This window comes from Carassius carassius, chromosome 44 (assembly GCF_963082965.1).
Source record: "Carassius carassius chromosome 44, fCarCar2.1, whole genome shotgun sequence".
Taxonomy (NCBI): domain Eukaryota; kingdom Metazoa; phylum Chordata; class Actinopteri; order Cypriniformes; family Cyprinidae; genus Carassius; species Carassius carassius.
Genome location: NC_081798.1, coordinates 24,106,719 through 24,131,701, shown reverse-complemented (window position 1 = coordinate 24,131,701; position 24,983 = coordinate 24,106,719). Strand labels below are relative to the sequence as shown.

The 24,983-nt window shown below is 36.1% G+C and overlaps 1 protein-coding gene across 21 annotated transcripts in view; it reads right to left on the bottom strand.

The window, feature by feature from the left end:
* Nucleotides 1-1,990: 1,990 nt before the first annotated feature.
* The window catches only part of LOC132126883 (gastrula zinc finger protein XlCGF46.1-like), a 34,654-nt gene continuing 11,661 nt past the window's right edge, over nt 1,991-24,983 (bottom strand). For 4 of the 21 annotated variants that reach the window (XM_059538458.1, XM_059538462.1, XM_059538463.1 and 1 more), the window contains 9 exons: nt 24,458-24,541; nt 23,948-24,031; nt 19,297-19,380; nt 13,385-13,468; nt 12,559-12,642; nt 10,886-10,969; nt 9,902-9,985; nt 8,983-9,101; nt 1,991-4,326 (listed from right to left, as the gene is read on the bottom strand). In XM_059538458.1, coding sequence (XP_059394441.1) covers nt 4,162-4,326; nt 8,983-9,101; nt 9,902-9,985; nt 10,886-10,969; nt 12,559-12,642; nt 13,385-13,468; nt 19,297-19,380; nt 23,948-24,031; nt 24,458-24,541 — 872 coding nt within the window. In that variant the 3' untranslated portion in view covers nt 1,991-4,161. The remainder of the gene's footprint in view (nt 4,327-8,982; nt 9,102-9,901; nt 9,986-10,885; nt 10,970-12,558; nt 12,643-13,384; nt 13,469-19,296; nt 19,381-23,947; nt 24,032-24,457; nt 24,542-24,983) is intronic. The other 17 variants (XM_059538473.1, XM_059538478.1, XM_059538464.1 and 14 more) reach the window with 16 other exon arrangements.

Sequence of the window (24,983 nt, the reverse complement as noted above, 5' to 3'; positions counted from 1 at the left end):
GGGAATTCCTGGTGGCTCTGCTATTCATACCTGCTGTGGTCCACACTGCCATTCTTTAGTGGGGTCACGCTTCCAAACTAATGTATTGTCCTGGGGTAAGGAGGTTGCTGGCTTGTGATGCTTTTGGTGTCAGGCCATGGCATCTGTTAGTTTGTTGGGGTGAGCAATGTGTGCATTCAAAAAGTCGTCTAATCAACCTCCCGTTGATCTGTTACATCCCCTTCTTTGGTCACTTATTGCCCTGGATTTTGTTAATGGTCTACCTTCATCCACTGGCAATGCTGTAACCCTCGCCGTGGTGGCTCAGTTTTCTACGGTGGACCACTTCATTCCCAAATCTTATCTTGGCTAGAGGGAGATGGCACAGGTGGTCAATGACCATGTCTTCCAGATGCACGGTCTTCCGGAGGATGTGGTCTCTGACAGATGCCCCAGAGAGGTGAAACGCTCCACAGTTGACACCAAGTGCTTGGCCATTAATTGGGCCCTGGACACGTTCAGGTACTATCTTCTTGACATATAGTAGAGTTGCGCTTTGGGCATCACAAATTCAAGTCCAGCACAGAAATCTTCATTATTTCAACATGATTGGCTATAAAGTATCAGGCTATTTTAGTGCCTAAAACACAACTGAATACAATAAAAAATGTACACCTTATATTGTTATCGAAGTTGAAGTATGCGTTTGAAAGGTTTCCCAATGGAAAGTGTCCAAGTGGAGTGGAGTGGCCAAGCTTAGGTCACCACACCCTGGCTCCGCCACTGGTCCCAGCTCGCAGACCTTTGCCTACCACTTTGCTTCCTGTATAAACACTATGCAACCTTATCAGTTTAGTATACAAACATGTACTAATCAAGAGTAATGCCCTTGCAGACTTTCTTTCTCGCCTGCTGGCTGAAAGAAAAAAAAAAAACTTAGACTTGATGTGGTCCTTGTGCAGTGTTGTCTGTTCCTTATTCTATAAACCCAGATGGTGAGATATAGTTGGAATGCTTTGTTCTGCTAAGTTTGGGAATGTACCAATAATTAATATAGAATGGTTGTTTCAGGGACAATGTGGCCGAGTTGCTCCTGTTATATTTTCCTGTTCAATGTACTGTAAATTATTTATTTTATTGTAAGAGGGTAGAAATTTATTTTGAATGTTAGGATCAAAGGTTTCTCTAAGACTTTGTTTGTTGGAAAATGTTAAATGTTGTGAATTTGTCCCTCCCCTTAGGGTAATAGTGCTAGCCGCCAGTATAAATGTGCATAGAATAAAAGATTAGATTTTTACTGTCATTGTTTAGGAACAACAAAATTGTATTTGTTTAATGAAGTCAGTCTGTGTTTTATTACTGCAGTGAGGTGGAGTGAGGAGGCATTATGTTACATTTTGAAATCGACGTCATTTGAAATTGACAGATGACATCCTAACATGCAGTCCATGTAAATGTATTTATTTTTTTATTTTTTTTAGTCAAACAGTAAGTGGGAGTGATTCCCTTTGGAAGTCAGTTGCCCCTTTTGACATGAGTATGTTGCTGTAACAACTTTCTCATCAGCCTGAACAATAATTAAAAAGCCAAGATGGACATTGTTGGAAAAACGCATTATATTTGAAAAGATACACTTCAGTTGAATCACCTGATCATCCACTTAAACCATTGGTGTTTGGAACCCAATAACTGTGAATTATTTATTATCAATTTTTTCCGATTTTAATTTAATTCCAGTGCTACTTCTGCAAAAAAAAAAAAAAAAAATTGAATACTCATGTGAAACCCACACATTTTATTTAGTATTTTATATATGCATAAAGTAAGCAACTCTCGTCTCCTCACAAAAACAATTAAAAGTTGCTGAAGTAGCTGAAAAAAAAAAGTTTCTTTTGATACAAGTTTTTTAGGAAATCACCCTCAGCTGAAGTTAAGGAATTCAGTGAAGTTGTTAAATCAAATGTCTGCAATATCACACGAGAAAAAAAAAAAAAGGTGATGCTTTGTTTACTACTTCTGATGATCTCTTTCTCAGTCCAAATAAATGCCTAAAATAATTTAAAGTTATAACTCCCATTGCTTTCTTTTTATCGGAGTATGCAAACTGTAATATTGTTCCCAACAATTTGGAGAGATGTTTTGACGAGTAACTACAGACTAATTATGTGTGTGTGTATATGCAATATTCAACTGTATATGTATATAGATGATCATTTCACACATTCCTCTCCAATGTTTTAAAATTATATTAGCATAAAAATACATAGTTTGTTACTATAGAACTAAAAGTTTTAACCAATTCAGTTACAGTATATAAACGTAACATTACAAAGAAAAAAATCAGTCATTACATGGAAATGCGGCAATCTTTTGTCAATAAACAGCAGACAAACCCTCTAAAGATATACTCTCTTTGTATTTGCCAGATACTATCACCAGAAAGCATTCTGATGCAAGGAAATGCCCAATTCGATCCCTAATTGTCCAACAGCTCTTAGAAAATACAGACGAGACTCTCCTCAAACAGTAGATATCATGTTAACAATAGAATGAGAAGTTAATAAACTGACAGATACAATATAATTTGGTGCAACAATAACATCAGATCTCTGTCCTTGTCATCTGTTAGTGGCCCATGTGTACTGAAGGCATTGTATATGCAGATTCACATTAGAGTAAACCAATGCATAGGACAACACTGCTATATCACACTCGAAACCTTGATTTTAAAACTTCCATCTCAGATATTACAACAAAACAACAAATCTATATCAATAGATATTTCAACACAGCTACGTTTGAACACAAGGCAATATAATGTGAAAAAATTACTTTGAAAAAAACAACAACAGGCAGACTATCTGTCCTCATGTCAATATTTCAGTAAAATAATATGTAAATAATTGTGTAAAAAAAAAAAAAAATAAAAAAAATAATACACAAACACATCCTAAGGCCACAAGATCTTATTATACGTTGCACATATAAATCTGTACATGAAATCTGGAGCTTTTGAACGTTTTCACTGTGTCATTCACCATGTATATGTCTAAATGTTGTAGTCAATACTCTATAATGAATCTCAGAAAAACATATCTCAGCCATATATCACTCCAAAATCAGGAAGGAGGTGGGGCATATAGAAAATGAAGCCTAATTTTTAAGCACTGATATTTCGTCAGATTTTACACCTTCAATTCTCAATACGTAATGTAACCAACCATTCTACTTTGAGTTGTTCTTTAATTCTCAATAATGATAGCTCCTCTACTGCTCAAATAAAGCAACTAGGACAAAATTAAATACATCATTTTAATGTATATTCAAAAACACTATTTTTCATTATGTTATTAAGAATATCAGTGAAATGTGCTAAATGTTCATAAAAAATACTGTAACAATGAAAAACATAAAACAGACCCCATTTTCTTGATGCAAAATGTCTGATTGTGAGGACCAATGATCCCCAAATCATGGCCTTGACGGGTCTGGTGAGATTTGCCAGTCATTAAGTGAGTCAAGTCAGAAAAGGGACACTTCTGAGCAGAACTCAACTAGTGGTGTCATTTCCACCAGCTCATGGCAATGACAGAGAACAAACCAGCTGTTACACATAGTAATATACACATCTTTCAAAGTCATACATAGTTACAATATCAGATCAAACATTTATCATTGAGAAAAAGCCTGTGAACGCATAATGAATTAATACATGGAAGCACGCTGTGCATTTCCATATGGTTACAGATGGGTACAGTGTTACAAACAGATCTCGCGATGGTAGTAGGACATTACTAACCCTTAGCACGTTACAGCAGGCCTATACATCACAAATGATGCTGATCTGAATGAAGTGTGTCTCAAAAGGCGTCAGTCTATAGATGATGGGTTGTACCTTTTGTTTTTTTGGTTAGTAAAATGAAATTCCCATGTTAGGTGTTTTTTGTTCTTCACCTCTTAAAAGTACCATAAAACCCCTTCTAGCCCCATAATATATTATCAAAAAGTATAAAACAACCCTCAATGATCAAAAGAGAACCTTGTTTGTTTCTATATAAAGAAACAAGAGAGGAGAATTTCCCCTCACCCTGTCTGTAGCGCATCTCTTTGTCAGCAGGTGGAGTACCGGTGCCAGTGGCTCTGAGAGAGGTCTGGGTGTGCTGTCGTCTCAAGAGTACGGTGTCAGACAGCGAGTCGGCCCGAGGCGGGATGTAGAGGACTCCACGTGGACGGAGGGGCTGCGGGAGGCTCCTGGGTGAAAGAACAAGACTGGGCCTCCACTTTTGCTACGCCACGACCCTGACACAATCGCCGGTGTCTCAACAGTCTGTCAGTCCGTGAGAAGTTCTTGAGGTGAAAAAACAGAGAAGTTAGTGGAAGTTATTTCTTTACCTCACTTTTGCTTCACCTCAATAATTCTTCCTTGTGTTCATTTAATTACATAAATTTAAAATTATAAATTAATCTCATTTCTAAGTGTATTATATTTATACTTGGCTACAGTGGCTCCTTGTTTTATTTTTTATTTAGTGGCGGAAACCGCTTACATTAATATCATTGAACATTTTACATTCTATTTAGATATAAATTTACAAAGTCACAAATTGGTTTCTTGAATGTCTAATTTTCAAAACAGTTATTACTTATTTCATTTCCTGCTGGATTCACCTCATATAGTTTGCATTCATTTCATTCCATTTCCCTCATGTCGTTTTAAGATTGGGTTACTTGGACTTTAAATGGAGGGACAGAAACTGCTCAGGTTTAAATAAAAATATTCTAATCCTTTAGTTTAAATGATTAACCAAAGTCTTATGGGTTTTGAAAAATATGTGGGTGAGTAAATGGTGACAGAATGGTGAGCTTGTATGTTTCATAAGTGTTATAAGGGCAAACCAACTGAACTACTCACTCACCTACCTAGCAATAGTGGCATCATCATTCATCATTTGACAATGAGCCTAAATGTTAGGGCTGCACAATTGGATGCGATTGTCATGCGCATTTTGTTAGTAAAGCTGGCTATGTAATCCCCAGTAAATCATCACATGCTTTCAGATGGAGCAGCATTTACTACACAGAGCCGTGGTCCACTGACAAGTTACACAAAGAAATCGCAAAGCGATATTATTGTGTGACTAACATCGTATAGATTTTAAAATATTGCTTATTACTTATAAAGCCCTGAATGGTTTAGCACCTCAGTATTTGAATGAGCTCCTTTTACATTATAATCCTCTACGTCCGCTACGTTCTCAAAACTCAGGCAATTTGATAATACCTAGAATATCAAAATCAACTGCGGGCGGCAGATCCTTTTCCTATTTGGCGCCTAAACTCTGGAATAACCTACCTAACATTGTTCGGGAGGCAGACACACTCTTGCAGTTTAAATCTAGATTAAAGACCCATCTCTTTAACCTGGCTTACACATAACATACTAATATGCTTTTAATATCCAAATCCGTTTGGATTTTTAGGCTGCATTAATTAGGTAACCCGGAAACACTTCCCATAACACCCTATGTACTTGCTACATCATTAGAAGAATGGCATCTACGCTAATATTAGTCCGTTTCTCTCTTATTCCGAGGTCACCGTAGCCACCAGATCCAGTCTGTATCCAAATCAGAGGGTCACTGCAGTCACCCGGATCCAGTACGTATCCAGACCAGATGGTGCATCAGCACCTACAAAGGCCCTCTACTGCCCTGAAAGACAGCGGAGACCAGGACAACTAGAGCCCCAGATACAGATCCCCTGTAAAGACCTTGTCTCAGAGGAGCACCAGGACAAGACCACAAGAAACAGATGATTCTTCTGCACAATCTGACTTTGCTGCAGCCTGGAATTGAACTACTGGTTTTGTCTGGTCAGAGGAGAACTGGCCCCCCAACTGAGCCTGGTTTCTCCCAAGGTTTTTCTCTCCATTCTGTCACCGATAGAGTTTCGGTTCCTTGCCGCTGTCGCCTCTGGCTTGCTTAGTTGGGGTCACTTCTTCTACAGCTAAATTGTTGACTTGATTGCAAATAAATGCACAGACACTATTTAACTGAACAGAGATGACATCACTGAATTCAATGATGAACTGCCTTTAACTATCATTGTGCATTATTGACACACTGTTTTCCTAATGAATGTTGTTCAGTTGCTTTGACGCAATGTATGTTGTTTAAAGCGTTATATAAATAAAGGTGACTTGACTGGACTTGACTAAGAAATCAAAGAAATCGTTCACGATGATGAAAGCTGTTTGTGTAGCTTCGCAGTGAACTACGGCTCGGTGTAGTAAATGCTGCTCCACCTTAAAGCATGTGAAAATACCACATTTAATAACGTTTTTACTCCAAACTCATTTGATAACGTCAGTCGAGTGTTTGAAATAAATCCTCCTGTGAGATGATGTGGCTTTCTTATACAGAATAAGGCACACAAAATATTTCATAGTACAAAGACGAATTCCAAAATAGTTGGGACACAGTACAAATTGTGAATAAAAGAAGTTTCAAATTTCAATATTTTATTCAGAATACAACACAGATGACATATCAAATGTTTAAACAGAAAATGTATCATTTTAAGGGAAAAATAAGTTGATTTTAAATTTTATGGCATCAACACATCTTAAAAAAACTGGGACAAGGCCATGTTTATCACTGTGTGGCATTCCCTCTTCTTTTTATAACAGTCTGCAAATGTCTGAGGACTGAGGAGACAAGTTGCTCAAGTTTAGGAATAGGAATGTTGACCCATTCTTGTCTAATACAGGCTCAACTGTCTTAGGTCTTCTTTGTCCCATCTTCCTCTTTATGATGCACAAAATGTTTTCTATGGGTGAAAGATCTGGACTGCAGGCTGGCCATTTCAGTACCCGGATCCTCCTTCTACACAGCCATGATGTTGTAATTGATGCAGTATGTGGTCTGGCATTGTCATGTTGGAAAATGCAAGGTCTTCCCTGAAAAAGACGACGTCTGGATGGGAGCAAATGTTGTTCTAGAACTTGGATATATCTTTCAGCATTGATGGTGCCTTTCCAGATGTGTAAGCTGCCCATGCCACATGCACTCATGCAACTCCATACCATCAGAGATGCAGGCTTCTGAACTGAGCGCTGATAACACCTTGGGTTGTCTTTGTCCTCTTTAGTCCGGATGACATGGCGTCCCAGTTTTCCAAAAAGAACTTCAAATTTTGATTCGTTTGACCACAGAACAGTTTTCCATTTTGCCACAGTCCATTTTAAATGAGCCTTCCTGTATGTGATGCAGTGCTGTCTAAGAGCCCGAAGATCACGGGCATCCAGTGTGGGTTTCCGACCTTGACCTTTATGCACAGAGATTGTTCCAGATTATCTGAATCTTTGGATGATATTATGCACTGTAGATGATGATAACTTCAAACTCTTTGCATTTTTTCTATGAGAAACTACTTTCTGATATTGCGCCACTATTTTTCGCTGCAGCATTGGGGGAATTGGTGATCCTCTGCCCATCTTGACTTCTGAGAGACACTGCCACTCTGAGAGGCTCTTTTTATACCCAATCATGTTGCCAATTGACCTAATAAGTTGCAAATTGGTCCTTCAGCTGTTCCTTATATGTACATTTAACTTTTCCAGCCTCTTCTTTCTACCTGTCCCAACTTTTTTGGAATGTGTAGCCCTCATGAATTCCAAAATGAGCCAATATTTGGCATGACATTTCAAAATGTCTAACTTTTAACATTTGATATGTTATCTATATTCTATTGTGAATAAATTATAAATTTATGAAATTTGTAAATTATTCCATTCCTTTTTTACTCAGTTTGTACACAACATTTTTGGAATCGGGTTCATATTATAAGCTGTGATAAAGGCATTGCATTATAAATATACTTTATTTTAATGAAAATTATAATGCGTGTTTATCAGTCACTTTGAATCAATAAAAGCAGGTAAATATTCTGTTTATCCAGCTACCCAATAGGGATTTCCTGGGTTTCTTCTGCGAGGTGTATTTGGAGTTTCAGTGCAAGAGCTCCTTCTGGCTTTTGGATGGAGATTTACAGCTGGTTACAGAACCGTACTTCACTGAAATATACGCATGACAATCGCAGCACAATTTCGATTTCATTTGGTTTTATCATGCAGCCCTACTAAATATTTCAATTTAATGCAGTATTTCCTTAACTGCTCATATTTTTACTTTTGGTCCAAATGGTAATAAAACAAATTCCATAGAGCTGTAAGGACTAAAGCCATGTTCAAACCGCTAACAATTCATTTGCTTCATGTCACCAGTCTCTACAAACTCAGTCGCTCATAGGCGTTCACACTGATGGTTGCAAATGACATTCATGAACCACATTTGCAGATGTCATTACATGCTGTTAACATCAAATTAGTTTTCTTGCTACTAAATTTACATTCTAGAGGGAAAATTGTAAGCCAGCTGAACCGTATAAAATCTGTCATTGCAGCTAACTATGTGTAGAAAAAAAGTGGGTCTGCAGCTTGAATATGTCCGCTTCTATCAGTACATTAGACATGAGAGCACTCTTTTTTTATTTCGATTATACAAGACAACTCTAAATGTTTTTTTTTTGTTCCTGATGAACAATTGGCAATGTGTTTGCAGTTACTTGATATAATGTAAAATCTTATAACAACTTATAAGTTACGTCAACTTATAAAAACTACAAACTCCATCTGATAGAATTAACTTAATCTTTCCAACATTTCACTACAGCTTCTGACAGGACAAAGATCATGTGTGCTTCACTGACTTAAATACATAACTTTATTATTAAGTTAAATATTAAAATTAAAATTAAATATAAAAAAATGTTTAAAAAAACTTTCTGAAATGGCACATTGTGACACCGATAGTTTCGGTCGCTGGAAGTCGGCAGCTCTCTCTTTGTTGCTGCGGGTTTATTGCGGTGTGAATGAGGCTAATGAATGATCATGGAAGTTGTCTTATATCTAAAAAACTCCTGAGTCATAAAGCGTGTTATTACCTGCTGGCAGCGCTCACACTGGTAAGGCTTTTCACCACTGTGAACACGCTTGTGTCTCTCCAGATGGTACCTCTGAATGAACCGCATGTCACACATGTCACAAGCAAACGGCTTCTCTCCTAACAGAGAAAAAGAGTCTTTATTGAGTCTTGACTCCACATCTTTATTCTCACAGCATGCCACAACACACAACATTGACAAAGATTCTGAAACACTGTTTCTGACGTGAAAGGATTGAGACTGACTGTCATATGGATTCCCATGTGAAATCTTAAATAGAGTATATTCATGCTTAGAACTATTTAAAGTATATGACTCCATACAAACTCGAGTTTGTAGAGTTAAATATGGAATAAAAAATGCTTGATTGTAAAGTGGCACACTGGGGTTTTGGTTTTAATCAGAAACCTAGTTCGAGACTTGAGATTATGTTCTACCTACTTGGAGAATAAATAAACTGATCATTGAAACTGTTAAAAAAGAAACTTCTTTTTTTATCTATTATGCTTTAACACTTACAATAATGTAAATAAACTTAAACACAAAAGCACATCCAAAGAAACACCTACACAGATTTTGTGAAACCTGATACTACACGCAAACGTAAAGTGAATCTTGCAAACGCACCCAAGAGCAGTAAATTAAACAGGTGAACACATTTTTAAATGTCTTGACTCTGATGCAAATATTATATGATGTAGGATACAGCTAATAAATATTTCAAAAGTAAGAGATCTCATAAAAAAAAAAAAATCATCATTATACATTTTGGCCATTAATTTGAATGTCAACTATCTCATCATTTTTTTTTTTTGTTTGTTTTGTTTTTTCAAACACCTCAACCATAAAAATATACAAAAATTTAGTTCCAATCAAGAAAACTGGGTACAAATCAGGGGTACAGTGAGCGGACACATACCAGTATGAGTGAGGCTGTGTCTTTCCAAGTGGTAACGTTGGAAAAACCGCATTTCGCACATCGAGCAAGCATACGGCTTCACCCCTAAATGCAGAGTCAATTTTAGTGATTGAATGTCTTTACACAACATTCAAAGCAAAAAAAAAAAAAAAAATTTTTTAACGGTGTTTAAATAAAATGTAGAGCATCCTTGTTTTTTCTTTTTTTCTGCATGCTGACATTTAAATAAATTTTACTTATTACACCACTTACAATATTATAAGACCAAAATATGTTTGTCTAATTTAGTTTGTGTGTTTGGTTGGTTGATGGAAATAATTTTTCCAAACAACAAAGTAAAAGTAAAGTGGCTAAAAGTAAAATGTTTATTTATTTATTTATTTATTAGTAGAAGAGAGATGAGTCAAAATTATCTTCGGTTGTAATAAAATGCTGCCACAAATGCTCACAATAGATCTGTATATTGAACACTCTCCATTCCTTTAAACTATGTGGCAGAACGCAAAGTCAAAAATAGGGCACTTCGGGTAAGATTATGTTAATCTTGTCTCTTAGTGTATTTATTTGAACAGTACCTAAGGAGTGGGTTAGAGAACGATTCATTTAAAAGTGGAAATATCTATAAATTATCAGCAATTCAATATTAATAAATAAAAATAATAATAAATAAGCAGTTTCTAGGAAAGGTGGATATGGAGCAACATGAAAGGCTGGTCTGGAATCAGTAACATGATGCCTTTGATGAAAGATATACTATGTATCTATCAGGTACCAAGTAAGACCTACATGGAGATCTTTCATTAAATTAATAAATGTTGTTGACTTTGAATTTAAACTGTGAATTAGAAACATTTAGTAATGTGCATTTTATGCGTTTATTTGTCAAGAAAGCATAAAATTGTTTTTGTTTAAAATTTAAAGTCATTTAGCATGCAGAAAACTAATATTAACAACAAAAAAGCAGGGGTTTGAGATGACACATACCCGTATGAGTGAGGCTGTGTCTCTGCAGATGGTAACGCTGAAAAAACCTCATGTCACACATCGAACAAGCATACGGCTTCACCCCTGAATGTACAGAACACCAACAGTTCATGTATGCTTTTCTATTAATACAGTATTTTGGAAAAGAAATTAAAATAAAAAATCCTGCTCATACCAAGTGCATCCGCAGTAACCAAAAAAAAACAAAAAACTTATAGGTACATGTGGCATGTGGATTACATTACAAAGCTTCAAGAAATTAGATGACGTATTATGTGTGCATTATAATCATTTTATATTTAACATGAAATGTTGTGTGCCACAAAGATTTAGTTGTCAAACATGCCTGTTCATAATCCCCTCCTCTGTAATCAAATGACCAATTCAATTCAAAACAAATAATCCTGCTTTAGAAATACAGGAGGTGGCATTTATTTATTTATATGCTTGATGATTAGGAAAAATACAAACTCGAGTTTGTTGTAGTTTAAACAAATTGTGTCTCTCTCCATACATACTGAGAGCTTTCACAGGGCTCGCAAAATCTCAAACTCCCGGTAGCCATTGAGTCAGGCATTCTTCAGATTTTGGTAGCCCAAAATCAATTGAACTAGCCAAAAAAAAAACACACACAATGGCTGAAATTTCCTGTGGAATATCAGCATGATTAAAAACATCCATGATTGTAATTTACTTCAAATAAGTAGGGGTGCAATGGATCACAAAACTCAATGTTCAGATCATATTACAGATTTTTAAGTCGTAGATTGAATACTTTTTTAGGATGATAAAAAAAAAAAAAAAAAAAAAGTTCTTTATAATTCAAACAACACTGATTATTATTTAAAGAACACTTTACTTTTTTGATAACAGGAAAAAAAATACTAGTAGCATAACAAAAAAAAAAAAAGATTTTTAAAGAAAAGTGAACGTCGATGATAAAATAGAAAAAAAATTAAAATAAATTACCAGCGTAGACAAATAAAATAAAAAGACAATTTTTTTTCAGGTACAGAATTGTAATAATTAAGTGTAAAGTAACACTACATAGTGTTCACTGTATAAATTAAATATATTATAATATATTTGATAAAGTTGTGTTTTGTTGTTTGATTAACATTACTTACAGACAGCAGCAGGTATTTACAGTCTGAATGCACGTATCCAATATGGACGATACACATGCGATTTCTTTCTCCGCTGTTTATGTTCACTTAAAAACAAAACCGACTGTGTTTACAACAATACTTGAGCCAGGTATGTTGAGATAGTTTTGAAGTGTATGTGTCCGTTCATTCAAAAGGATAAGTAAAGATGAATCAATTCTGTGTTTGCCTGCTGTCTGAAACACCACTCTCTGCGTTTGCTTCGAGTGTGTGTGCAAAGAAAACAGCACCCCAAACTCTCTTTTGCTTCTTCATGTGCTTGAATGGTTTAAATGCTCGAATGTTTAAATTAGCAATGCATGCAAATGACCAACGATGATCCGTGTCACCATTACAAGCGAGTGAACAACGTGAATCACTGTTCAAGATAGCCCATCAGGCAGGGCTGCGACACATCTGGCAGCCGGACTAGAATACACAATAGCCCCGGGTTGTCGGGCTAGCGATTTTGCGAGCCCTGCTTTGAGAGGCAATTCATAATGATATATACATAGAGATTTCACCTACCCGTATGGGTGAGGCTGTGTCTCTGTAGATGATACCGTTGGAAGAAACGCATGTCGCACATGGTGCAAGCATAAGGCTTCACCCCTAAATGCACAAAGTAGCAATGTATTAGCCTTACTGTCACCTGTCAACTTAAACCAAGCACTCATGAGAGCTGCTAAACTCACAAAACAACATACAGTCTACAGTCTTAAAGCCAAGTAGGGTGAGTTAATGCTAAGAGCAGTTCACAAACTGAGCATCTACTAGACATGAAGTGCACTGCAGTGCTGCCATCTTAGAAATATGAAAATAGTTTTGCTCAGCTTCTGGAATTAAGCTAAAAAATTGGGTTAAAAGTGTAACTACGAGCTTATAGTTTTAGCCATTTTACCTTTTGGGAAGTGCTTTCTCTTTTTTTCTTGATAACGCGCTAGTACTATAGAAGTACAGAATAATTATTCTTTTTCTCAAATTTAGACTCAAAAATATCAAGCTTATTTTTGATCTGATTTTGTGCATTGACTGTAAAACGGTGTATAAAAGTGGACAGAATTTTCCTTTTGGATAAACTAATATGTTAATGTATAATACATACATAAATAATAATAATAATAATAATAATAATGATAATATGGAATTGTATACATTTGTAGTGTCAATGATAGCTTACAGTATGCACTTTAACCCTAGAGCACATAAAAAATAAAAAATAAAAACTCCATTTATTCTGTCTGAAAGTAATTTATTATACTAAATAATATTAAAATTGCATACTTCCAACTTCCTGTTAGACAATGGCAGCAGAGCTCAGATATCTAAGGGGGTAAGACAGAAAGACACATACCAGTATGAGTGAGGCTGTGTCTCTGCAGATGGTAACGGTGGAAAAAACGCATGTCACACATGGAACAAGCATACGGCTTCACCCCTAAATGACCAGAGCAGAATATTAACCATACGCATCATCTCAATAATACAACCTTAATTCCAATTGAGAATCAAAGATAGTAGACTAGATTTACATTCTGATAAAGTTGTCATGTTAATATGACTACATTGTGGTTTAATTCTTTAACAAAGTGTAGATGTTGGAAATGCATATTTTAACAATTATTGCAGAATACAGAAATCTCCAAAATCATTAACTGACTGCAGTTGTACTTGACAGTGCAGAAGAATCCTCAATCTGTAAATCAACTGAAAATGTACTTTCAAAATATTGCAGCAATAAAAAGTGATTATATTGCCTATGAAAAACCTTTTTATTCTGATTAAAAAATGATTAAAAAAAACAGTAATGTTATTACCTTAATGCTGGAAAGACCTTTATTTTTATTTATTTATTTATTAATACTAGCCAATCATGCATCTAACCATCCACTCAGCTTTAAGAGCTGTTCAGATTAAAACTGCAGCTCCGCAGTGAGTCAGTGTCATGGATGGAGGACCTGTTAATATATTTTCTAGTTTATATTTCCATCTTATTATGCCGCTGGTTTATTAGTTGTATTATTATTATTTTTTTTTAGAACTTATTTGTAAATAGAGCAGACACTTTCTGTGTGTCTACACCGGACGTGAGAGTTGTCATCTTTGCCCCACTGCGCTAAAAGTGTGTCTAAACTTGATGACATCACACTACTGTGTCAAATAATCTGAACACATCTGAAATAATCAGAACATTTTGTCATAAACGGAACGAGCATCAGTTCACTGATGGGGATCGTGTCCAGTGTATCGATCACTGTGTTCTGTTGTCTTTTGTTGGATCGCTCCATTCGTGTCTGGTGTAGACCTGGCGTGCGTTTTTTATTGTTTTATTTTACAGCCCTGCTTGTTTTAATGTTTTTATTAAATATCTGTATTGACTGTGTGGTCATATTATCGAATTATTTACTGCCATGCGACCTACAAAAGTAAAGCTTGGTGAGTCGATGAACGAGCATTGCTGCAGGTTGATTTTTGCGGATGTGCTGTGCTTGTGCTCCCGCGGTCGTCTTCATTTCGTCGGGTGAAACGTCTCTCTCACTCGCAGCAGAGTCTGTGAGCAGCAACAACTTCCCCTCCGCGCGCACTGATACCAGAAACACGCTCCGCCTTCACTCCGTGAATAAAGTATTTCAGTATGTTTGAAATGTTATGATCATAACTTAGCATTTAAAAAAATATGTTTTTTAAAATAAAAACGAATTGTGTAATCTGTGAATGTTGCATTTCTCTCGTTGGAGAGAGCCAGCACTGTGAATTTCATCCTGCAGCCGACAAGAAAACATTTGTTTATTAATAAATAATTAAAATGTCTCATTTTCCACAATTATTAGGCTACTTCTGCATGTGCTTTGTTTCAAACTTAATGCATGTGCTTGAGCGCATGATATATTAAGATTTGATTATGTAAATTTAATATAAACCTCTGATTAGTTGAATATAACAAACGAACGACTAGAACTAGAAAAATCTTACGTGGGGGCAGACCATTTTTTAGTCTAAAACCAAAACAACAGTCCTATATAAACCAGTTCAGCAAGTGAAAGCCTCATAAGACACTGTCCATATGAAAAAGCAATTCACACCTTTATCTCGACCCCCACAAGCCACACATAACTAACCCCAAAAACCCAACCCCCTCCAGCTAAACTGAATTCGGTCTGTTTTTTTGGCTGTGAAGAACGGTGTGTTACTGGGCTGAAACATGCCTGCATTTAGCAGCACTACTCTTTGTATTCATTATTTTCTCGCAGCCCATATTATTATTTTCACAAGACCATAATGATAATAACAAATCATCAATTAATAATTAATCATTATTTTACGAAAATCGTTGTTATTTGTGATTGTGGGTGTTTGCGGAAGGCTTTAAGACCAAGCGGAATCGTCTGTTCCCGCCTCACAGCACGTGGGACTCCGCTCTGTGAAGCAGCTTCACCATCTGCTGTTTGACTTTACTGAATCAGATTGAGGCGAATACAACTTATTGATCACGAGCCCAACATTTAGCAAGCAGGAAAACATTCATACTAACGGAAGGAAGATGTATTTCATTGAGCTAATGCTGTTAAAGAGAGAGAGAGAGAGAGAGAGAGAGAGAAACTAGTCTAGGGCTATTCTTAAACTTGGAGCTCATTATATTGACGTACAAATCCAAACACCAGAAACGTTATGCATTTTATGAATAATGAAATGTTATGAAAAGTATGCATTTTATTTATTCACATGCTGTATGGTTGAAATAATATTTTAGTTCACAACTTTTAAGTTCCTTTGTTTAAAAATAAATGCTTTATTGGCTAATGTTTCATAAACCTTCAGTTGTTATGCTCTAAAATCCATGCCATTATTAATTTCACAGTATTTTTACCACCTAAATGACTAATCTTTAAAGTCACAATTCTATAATGGTCAAAATTACTCAGGCCAATGGTATTTTTTAATGACATTATTTTATTATTTTTTATTTAATTTTTTTGAATAATTGTAGCCTACATAAATAGGTCAAGCAAAACAAATATTCGGATTGTCCCTTATTTTTTCCCTTATTTTCTTAAAGAATAAACACGTATTTTCTACAAGAATAAACATGATAACTTATTATTAATTAATAAAAATAATTTAAGCAATTAAAACCTTTTTTTTTTTAAACTTGAATTTAAATACTATTAAACTAACTTTAAATTCTCAAGGAGTTTATAAGTAAAAAAAGTTCTTAATGAACTTGTGTTAACAATATAATTAGAACTAACAATATAATTCAATTTTTTTAAATGAACAGTTCCTGTATAAAATGGGACAGCAACCTTTATATCAGTGGTTCTCAACCTTTTTTTCCACCGGACCGCACTATGGTCCAAGTGCAAGTCTCGCGGGCCGCACGCATATAATTTACATATTACGTCACCAATACAAACCAACCTGATTTAGAATATTATAGCCTAAAAATTATGATATATAATCTATTACATTCATTGAAATAAATAATTCTACTCCCCATAAATAAAACACCTGATGCTGTCGGGAGCTGACCAATTTTGTGAGATTCAGCTTGAAAGGAGTAACAGCACAAAGAAGTTGCGATTGTAACGCCTGTGTTATACTTTCCGCATGAGCAATCCAGACGCGTACACGGCCAGCGCGGACGCAGACTTCTTCAATTTATACTTCCGTAAGCGTACGCTGATGGTCCGCTCTGCAATTGCCCAGAATTATTGCACATCTGACTGTCTTTATATTCTTTTATTGACGGATTGCACAGGTTCGAGTAGCAATGAGCTTCTTCACACTGCCTGCACATGTGCAATTGTGCTTTTGAAGCCTACTGACCACGCGCACCCGTCCGCTCGGTCGTCTGCTCAGAGCCTCGGCACACACTCTCCAATGACGATTTTTACGTCACGCCTACCTAGCGGTCCATAGCGGACTCGCGGACGCAGAAAGTTTAACAGAGGCTTTAAGATGCAGGCTTTAAGATGCAGTCTGTAAGACGCGCACGGGAGCATGACCTGACGCGCAACATTTCAGAAAATGTGCGTTCACAAATGTAGCCTATTTTGATCCAAATATAGAAAGCACTTTTGAATTTAATAATATGAGCAAAGATCAGCAAAGAGCTTATTGGCACATCTGGTTGAATCTGTTTGCGGGCCCCCCGAAATCTATGATACAACTTCACGAGTTGTGTGCGCCGAGTTGTGATGCTGTGAACCCAGACACATCTGTGTTTGGCTCTCCAGCGTTTTAGGGACTTCCACAACAGTAACAAATCAGCGATCATATTTATCCTCACCATGGTTATACTTGTGGGATGTTTTTCACCTCAATCGCGCAAATAAAAACATAGCATGAGTAATTCGAAAAACATCCCACGTGTAATCTATAGCGAGGGACGCGATGGGCATATTCGCTTCACGTTAGATGTGAACGAACACACCATGAGTCAAACATGAATAATTTATTTTATTTGATTGGGACAGTGCATTTTAATGAACATAACATGGAGTACATGCATGTAAAAATGCCGGATTATAGCCAAAGGCTAATTTCCATCCGTAGTCCCACGTGCTAGGATCACACAGCTCACAAAAACATTGTAAAATAAAATTTACATCTACAGTCAGTTCATAGAACACTAAAAGAAGTTTTATAATTCTGTGAAAATGGAAATTTGCCATTCTATCTTCAGGTGAAAAATCACGACTGATTGGTCTATGTGTACTTAAGGGAAACTTCACTGCTTCTCTTCCAAAAACCTTTTTAATAAAAATTGTTTTTGGTTTTAATAAAACAAGATAAAATATTTAATTGTAAAAGTTTATAATTTTGAACATTATGTTCATTTATTTTACATGCTAAAGAAAACCAGCCAACCCTCTACACTGCGAGTAAATCACATGTATATGAGACTAAATCTTCACTCTGGGTGATTAAATAATGTCTAATATTAGCCAATGGCTAATAAATTCTTAGATTTTGCTTGCCAGTGTATGAATTGGAGGTACATTGGAAGTATAAGTTTAACACAGATATATTTTCACTTGCCGAACACTCTCTTGAGTGAGTGCTTCAGAGTTTCACTTTCCTTTAAGCGATCTGTGCTATTTTTCAGTTCATCTGAATAGATGTGCAGCACATCTTATTAGACATACCATAAACTCTAGCGTGAAGGCGCACAACTCGTCGTTGCATTGTCTCACACACACGCAGAGAGAGAGAGAGAGAGAGAGAGAGAGAGAGAGAGAATTGACACGCTACATGTAAACAATATTTTTTGTTGTATTTTTCTGTCAAAATAACAGCGTTCCTTTGGAATTCTTCATCTTTTAAGAACCTCTGCTTTCTCTTTTAGTGGGTGGAACTAATGCGCAAACAACACTCATTGCCTGGCACTGAATTATTATCGTCCATGTTTTGATTTCAGCAAATCAGTTAGAGCGAACGCACAAAACCTGATTAATATTCATAAATCCAGCAGCTCATTAACCCTTAGTTCGTTTTATAGTATTCTAATTATTAAGATTCGTATCATTATCATCTTATCAGTTTTTTGTTAGTTTTTTCAGATACACTGAATGACCAAAAAAGCACCACAACCAGTCCAAAGTTCAGTTAAAATTACTATTATGCATTCATACATGGTTATCAAGTTTTAATTCTAATTACCGTATTTTACGGACTATAAGTCACACTTTTTTCATAGCTTGGCTGGTCCTGCGACTTATAGTCAGGTGCGACTTATCAAAATTAATTTGACATGAACCGAGAAAAATGAACCAAAAAAAAAACATTACTGTCTACAGCCGCGAGAGGGCGCTCTATGCTGCCAGAAATGCTGCTCAGTGCTCCTGTAGTCTACCAATGAGCAGCATAGAGCGCCCTCTCGCGGCTGTAGATGGTAATGTTTTCTCTTGGTTCTTGGTTCTAAATAAATGCGACTTATAGTCCAGTGCGACTTATATATGTTTTTTTCCTCGCCATGACGTATTTTTGGACTGATGCGACTTATAGTCCGAAAAATACGGTACTAAAGTTTTATCATTAAATAATACTTGATTATCATATTATAATGCTTGACTGACTGACTGACTGACTGACTGACGTTAAGAGTGTACTTTCAGATATTTTAAAAACTGTGCTATTTTAAAAAAAATGTATTATACACTCTGGTGAGTAAACTAAAAAATTACTAGCCAATGGCGAATCAATTGCCAATGTGTCCGTAGAGGGTTGCCAGCAGTGTGAGAATAGTACAGAGACAACACATACCCGTATGGGTGATGGTGTGTCTCTGGAGATGGTAGCGTTGGAAAAACCTCATATCACACATTGTGCAAGCAAATGGCTTCACACCTAAATGCAGAGTACTAGTGTTAGAAGGGACTTTGGGATATCAGATTCAATGTAGCAACTTCATGAGTAAAGATAACAGAACATTCACAAGGTAAACGGCAAAAAAAAAAAAAAAATAATATATATATATATATATATATATATATATATATATATATATATAATGAACTGTAATATAAATACTGTTCACAATAGTAGGCTCATTCTCAGGAAATAGTGCCATTTGTGTCCCAAAAATAAAATTCAAAAACACAGAAATTTATAAAAACTAATATACAATGGTTTAACAGAATACCCATTTAGATTTAATATGAAATTGCTACTAAGTGATTGTAGTAGTTTAGAAATGTGTAGTTTTAAGGCTGCTGCATGACACGAGCGTTGTTTCCTCTTAGTTCTGTTTATAATGCTGGGGCGGTCTAACCATTTACAGTATTTGAAACCGCTTTAAAGGGGTGGTTGACAGTTTTTTTTTTTTTTTTTCTAGGCTTGATTTGTGTTTATGTGGTGCAGGCTAATGTGTTAATGCTTAATTAAAAAAAGAAAAAAACATTATTTTTCACAATTTACCTCCATTCAACAACGCTCTGTCCCTTCTTCTATAATTGCGCTGATCATTTCCTGCTTTTATGAAGCCCCTCCCTCAAAAATACGTGTTAGCTAGTCCAGTGTTTTGTGATTGGCTAAACCGCCTCTAAACATTCCCACCCCTCACCTCAGCGGGATGTACTCCGGTCGTATTGTAAATAATTGAGTCGTTTGTATTGCTTATTCATTTGAGCCTGAACGAGGAACAGGATTGAGAACCGCTGTTTTAGAAGATTGATTTTGAAACTTGTGAATCCATTAGAGTCATTAGTAGACAGAATCACGATCCATATATGAATAGATAGTGCACCCCTAGATTTCTTCCTCTTCTCTAAAGCAGTGTAGCATAGCCTTGCCCCCTTTTGTCGCATGTTCCCAGGGGCGGGGTTTATCTGGGTATGTGATGTCACAAACCCAGGAAGTAACTTGCTGTAGTTCTATGAGTCGTATTAGAAGGCATTAAACACCCAGAATTTTAGAAGGCGATATCTTTGTTTGTTTCAAACAGCAACATTACACACTAACATTAAAAACGTGAAATAGCAATCAACCACCCCTTTAAAATGTAGCATTCTGTGTAGATATCTAATGGGTCATGTGTGTTTTGTTGTCTGTGCTGACTTGCACATATGATCTGCTTTGTGTTATGTCTCTAAAGTGGAGGCATAGAGTGTTAGTTTGTGTGACACTGATGGAAAAATCACAGATTTCATCCTCCCCAATTGAAATCATACTGCCTGAACTGTTCACAATCCCCTATCTGCCAATTCTTTTACAGAAAATAGTAAATGTGTAGACTGATTTCTGCTGCAGCTTTAAGGCCCTGAGTAGTGGTTGACCGATATATCACCAAGGTTGATATTTTTGCTGCGCCAGTGTGTTCGAGGCGGGACATTTTTGATGGCGCTGAGAAACACAGCGCCTGAGCACACAGTGCTCACATTCTCCCTATTGTTTACTGTCGTCTTTGACAGTTTTGTTCAATACGGATAGAAGTCTGTCTAATAATCAGAACGGTTAAACAAAGGAATTAATGTACACAAAATGTATTATACCAATTGCTTTTAAACTATTAGTAATAGAAAGACAAACATTATTATACTTTCTTGTTTGCCGTCAACATTAAGCAAATATGCATTTATATCAATTAAACAAATTGTTTAATGACTAATGAACATTTAATTTCACAAACTATGCAAACTTAGTTGAATCTAGCTGTGAGATCTTGTGAAGTGTGCGTGTGTTCTCTGGTTGACCATCGGTACGTGTGAATTAAATGCTTTATACTCATGATGTCAAATTATGCAGTGCTTTATGCATTTGCCCACTGTCATATTCATGTCATTTTCTCTGAGTGTTTACTTTCTTTTTAAATATATTTTTCTTAAATAATTTAAATATTATATTTCAAAATTCTTAAATATTAATACAAATATATATAAAATAATAATAATAGTTAATAATAGTTATATCAGCTTTATATCGTCTATAGGCACATCTGCTTCCTAAGGTATTGGCATCGGCTGTAAAAAACAATATTGGTCGACCACTAGCCCGACGTTCTCTTTTTTTTTTCTGCATTTCCCATGCTCTAGACAATGTTCTGATGGAAACCTGCCATTATTGTGGATGTTACTTTGACACAAACCACATACCTAAAGATTACTGCAGACACACATTTATAGCAGTGCTGTTTGCGGATGGAAGTGCACTCTTTCAGCAGAACAATGCACCCTGCCACACTGCAAAAAATGTATTGGAATGATTTGAGGAACATGATAAAGGTGTGGCCTTGGCATCCCAATTTTCCAGATCTCAATCCATTTGAGCATCTACGGGATGTGCTGGATGAAAAACCAGATTAATGGAGGACTTGCAGAATCCATCCAATCTAATCCATCCTTGCAACTTGAAGTATTTAAAGGATCTGCTGCTAATGTCTTGGTGCCAGAGACCACAGGTCACGTTCAGAGGTCTTATGAAGTCCTTGCCTTGAAGCTCCAGAGCGGTTCTGGCAGAATAAGGGGGACCTACACAACATTAGGGAGGTTGTTTTAATGTTGTAGCTGATCAGTGTTTTTAATATTGGGGTTGCGGTTACAGTTTAAGAATTAGCCACTTAAAAGTCAGTATCTTTAATTATTATTCACTTACACTGCTGACCAGTGGTTGAATTAAGATTCTCATCATATGTCATTTTGTTGGACATGGTCATAAAAAAATTCATTATAATCTATTACTACCTCATCATTTTATCATATTTTATTGAAAAAATATGTAATACATTTTGTTTTGTCCACATTAAAATTTTGAATCATGAATTTACTATTGTGCATTTGTTTATTTATGAAGAGAACAAATTAACAGAGACTGTGCATTACTTTTCATGTTCAACACCACAAAGCAGATAAATGTTTGTTTGTTTGATATTCACAGTAAAACACAATGTTTGTCTGAAATATGGGCGTTCTGCTGCAGTCTCTGTTGGAGACTGGAATTATCCGCACCATTTTAGCCAAAATTTTCATCCAGGGAAGTAGTTTACAGGAATCTCTGAATGTGGGATTTCCCAATCCTGCAAGCATTGCTTCACCTGGAAGAAATCCCACAGAATGTGCTCCACAGATCAAAGACGAGACAATAATAGATAACAACTAATTAATATGCATACTCATCAACAACTAGACAGGGGTGGAAATTAAGGTTACAAGTTACAATAGATTTTTCTTTCACTGCTAAAAAAAATATTTGATTAATATTTACTGTGTGTTCAAACTATGTTTGTTTGTTTAGGGAAGGGAGTGTTTCTTTTTGTTAGCAGTGGGTTTGTTTGGGTGTTGACTTTAAAGTGGTCATCAGATGCCCATTTTCAAGTTGATATGATTTTCAAGTTGATAAGATTCTTTAGGATCTTAATGAAAAGTCTATAACACACTTTGGTTAAAATCTCAATAGTAGTGTAAAACAGTTTTCACCTTGTCAAAATCAGCTCTGCAGACATCAACCCGCTCTGTTGCATGTTGCTATAAATGCTAATGAGCTCTGCTCACCTGGCCCTCTCTTCTGTGGTTAGACCAGCCATGCTCGGAGAGACCGTTTGCTTTAGCCGCGAAACCTGCTAACTAGCATGCTATTAGGAAAAGCGATTGCAAAGATTCATAAAACAACAACAAAAAACCCTTATATTAACTTCTGCAATTCAATGAATCAAATCAACAAATGTGGGAGGGGCCTTCATCCGTGTGACGTCACACAGACAAGAATTTGCGAATGGCCTGATTTGAAAAACGGGATATTATTATTAGGGATTAAATAAAAACCACTGGGTGGACTTTTTATCATTGTAGCGTATATGTGTACACACACTGCCAACACACAATTATGTTCAAACGTATAAAAGTGAATTTAGCATCTGATAACCCCTTTAAATATCTGAGTTTCTCAGAAATCACTTTCTGCACCTTTAAACCTAACCATATCACCTTAACGTAAGCACATAGTAGTTAACAACTAACAAAGTGTGCTAAAAAAAAAAACTATAAAAAAAACTATATATTAAAAAAAAAAAAACATTAGTAGTAAACTAAATATTGTGTTGAGTGTTAACGGCCCTGCACTTTTGGGCTAAGTTGGGAAAATATTTCTTGGATGCAGTGACTTTCAGCAGTAACCTCTTCAAACAAGCAAACAACCATAGAGAATTTCTGTCGTGGGATATGGCACAGTTCACTGAGAATGGGCCAGCCATTACACACACCCTGTGCCTGAGACTGTCTCACTAGAGATCACGACATTGACTTAAATAAATATAAGTGCAACTAAGAGGGCACTGAAAAAAAAAAAAAAAAAGTTCACACCCACCCCAAAAAAAGCCTAAATGCATATTGAGAACCATGGAAAATGTTATCGCCATGTGGTAAATGTTGCAAACTAAAGTGTTTGATAAGCTTAAATGTGCATTGCCCCATTTGACTCATACCCGTATGGGTTAGGTTGTGTCTCTGCAGATGGTAACGCTGAAAAAACCTCATGTCACACATGGAACAAGCATACGGCTTCACTCCTAAACACAGAGTACCAGAATGTTACGTTTTGATGAATAAAAACTTTCAGTATGTCCAACACCCCATTGCATTGTCTGTAACTATGCCCAAACTCGAGTTTGTTGCAGTCAAACTATGTTTGCAAACTGTTATGCCATTAACTATAAAAAGCAATGTGTACAAGGTATTAAAGCATTGCTGCCAACTGTTAATAATACTGAGCCAGAAACATTTGAAGGTTTACCCATGTTCACAATCAGTTCCCTGTGTATAATCTTGTTAGTGTAGAAACAAAGTTTCAAACAGGTTTTAAAAAAATGTAATCATTGCCAAAACAAACAAAAAAACAAGTGACAAACACCTGACAAGCTGGCAACAGTGCTAAGCTGTGCATTGGTGTAGTCAAGTCAAGAACAATGCAAAGGGTAAGGAGAGACGGCTCATACCCGTATGTGTGAGGCTGTGTCTCTGGAGATGGTAACGTTGGAAAAAACGCCTGTCACACATGGAGCAAGCATACGGCTTCACCCCTAGATGACCAGAGCAAATTATGCATAAGATTTAAACCATGTATATGCAACACATTTATGTCAATATAGGATCTGATTGTTGACAGATATTGCTGAAATTGCATGCTTCACAAGAACAGAGTGCAAAGATGTTTGTAAGCACATAAAAAGCAAGTGAAATATGGTTGCACAGCTTAATAGGGCACTGACTCACAACACAAGTGCCAATAACGGCTACGAACACACATTTTGAAGGTTAACATGAAAGAATGTCTCAAGCCATTTTACTTCCATAATCTGACATATTTCCAAAGGAAAGAGACTAATCATTAAGTAAAAAAAGTAATTTTATATATTGCAAACAATATGTCTAATACAATCAATTGAGGATACGGATGACATAAACTGCTTTAAAGAGATAATTTGGCACAAACTACTGCTTTAAAAAACTCATTTTCAGTTA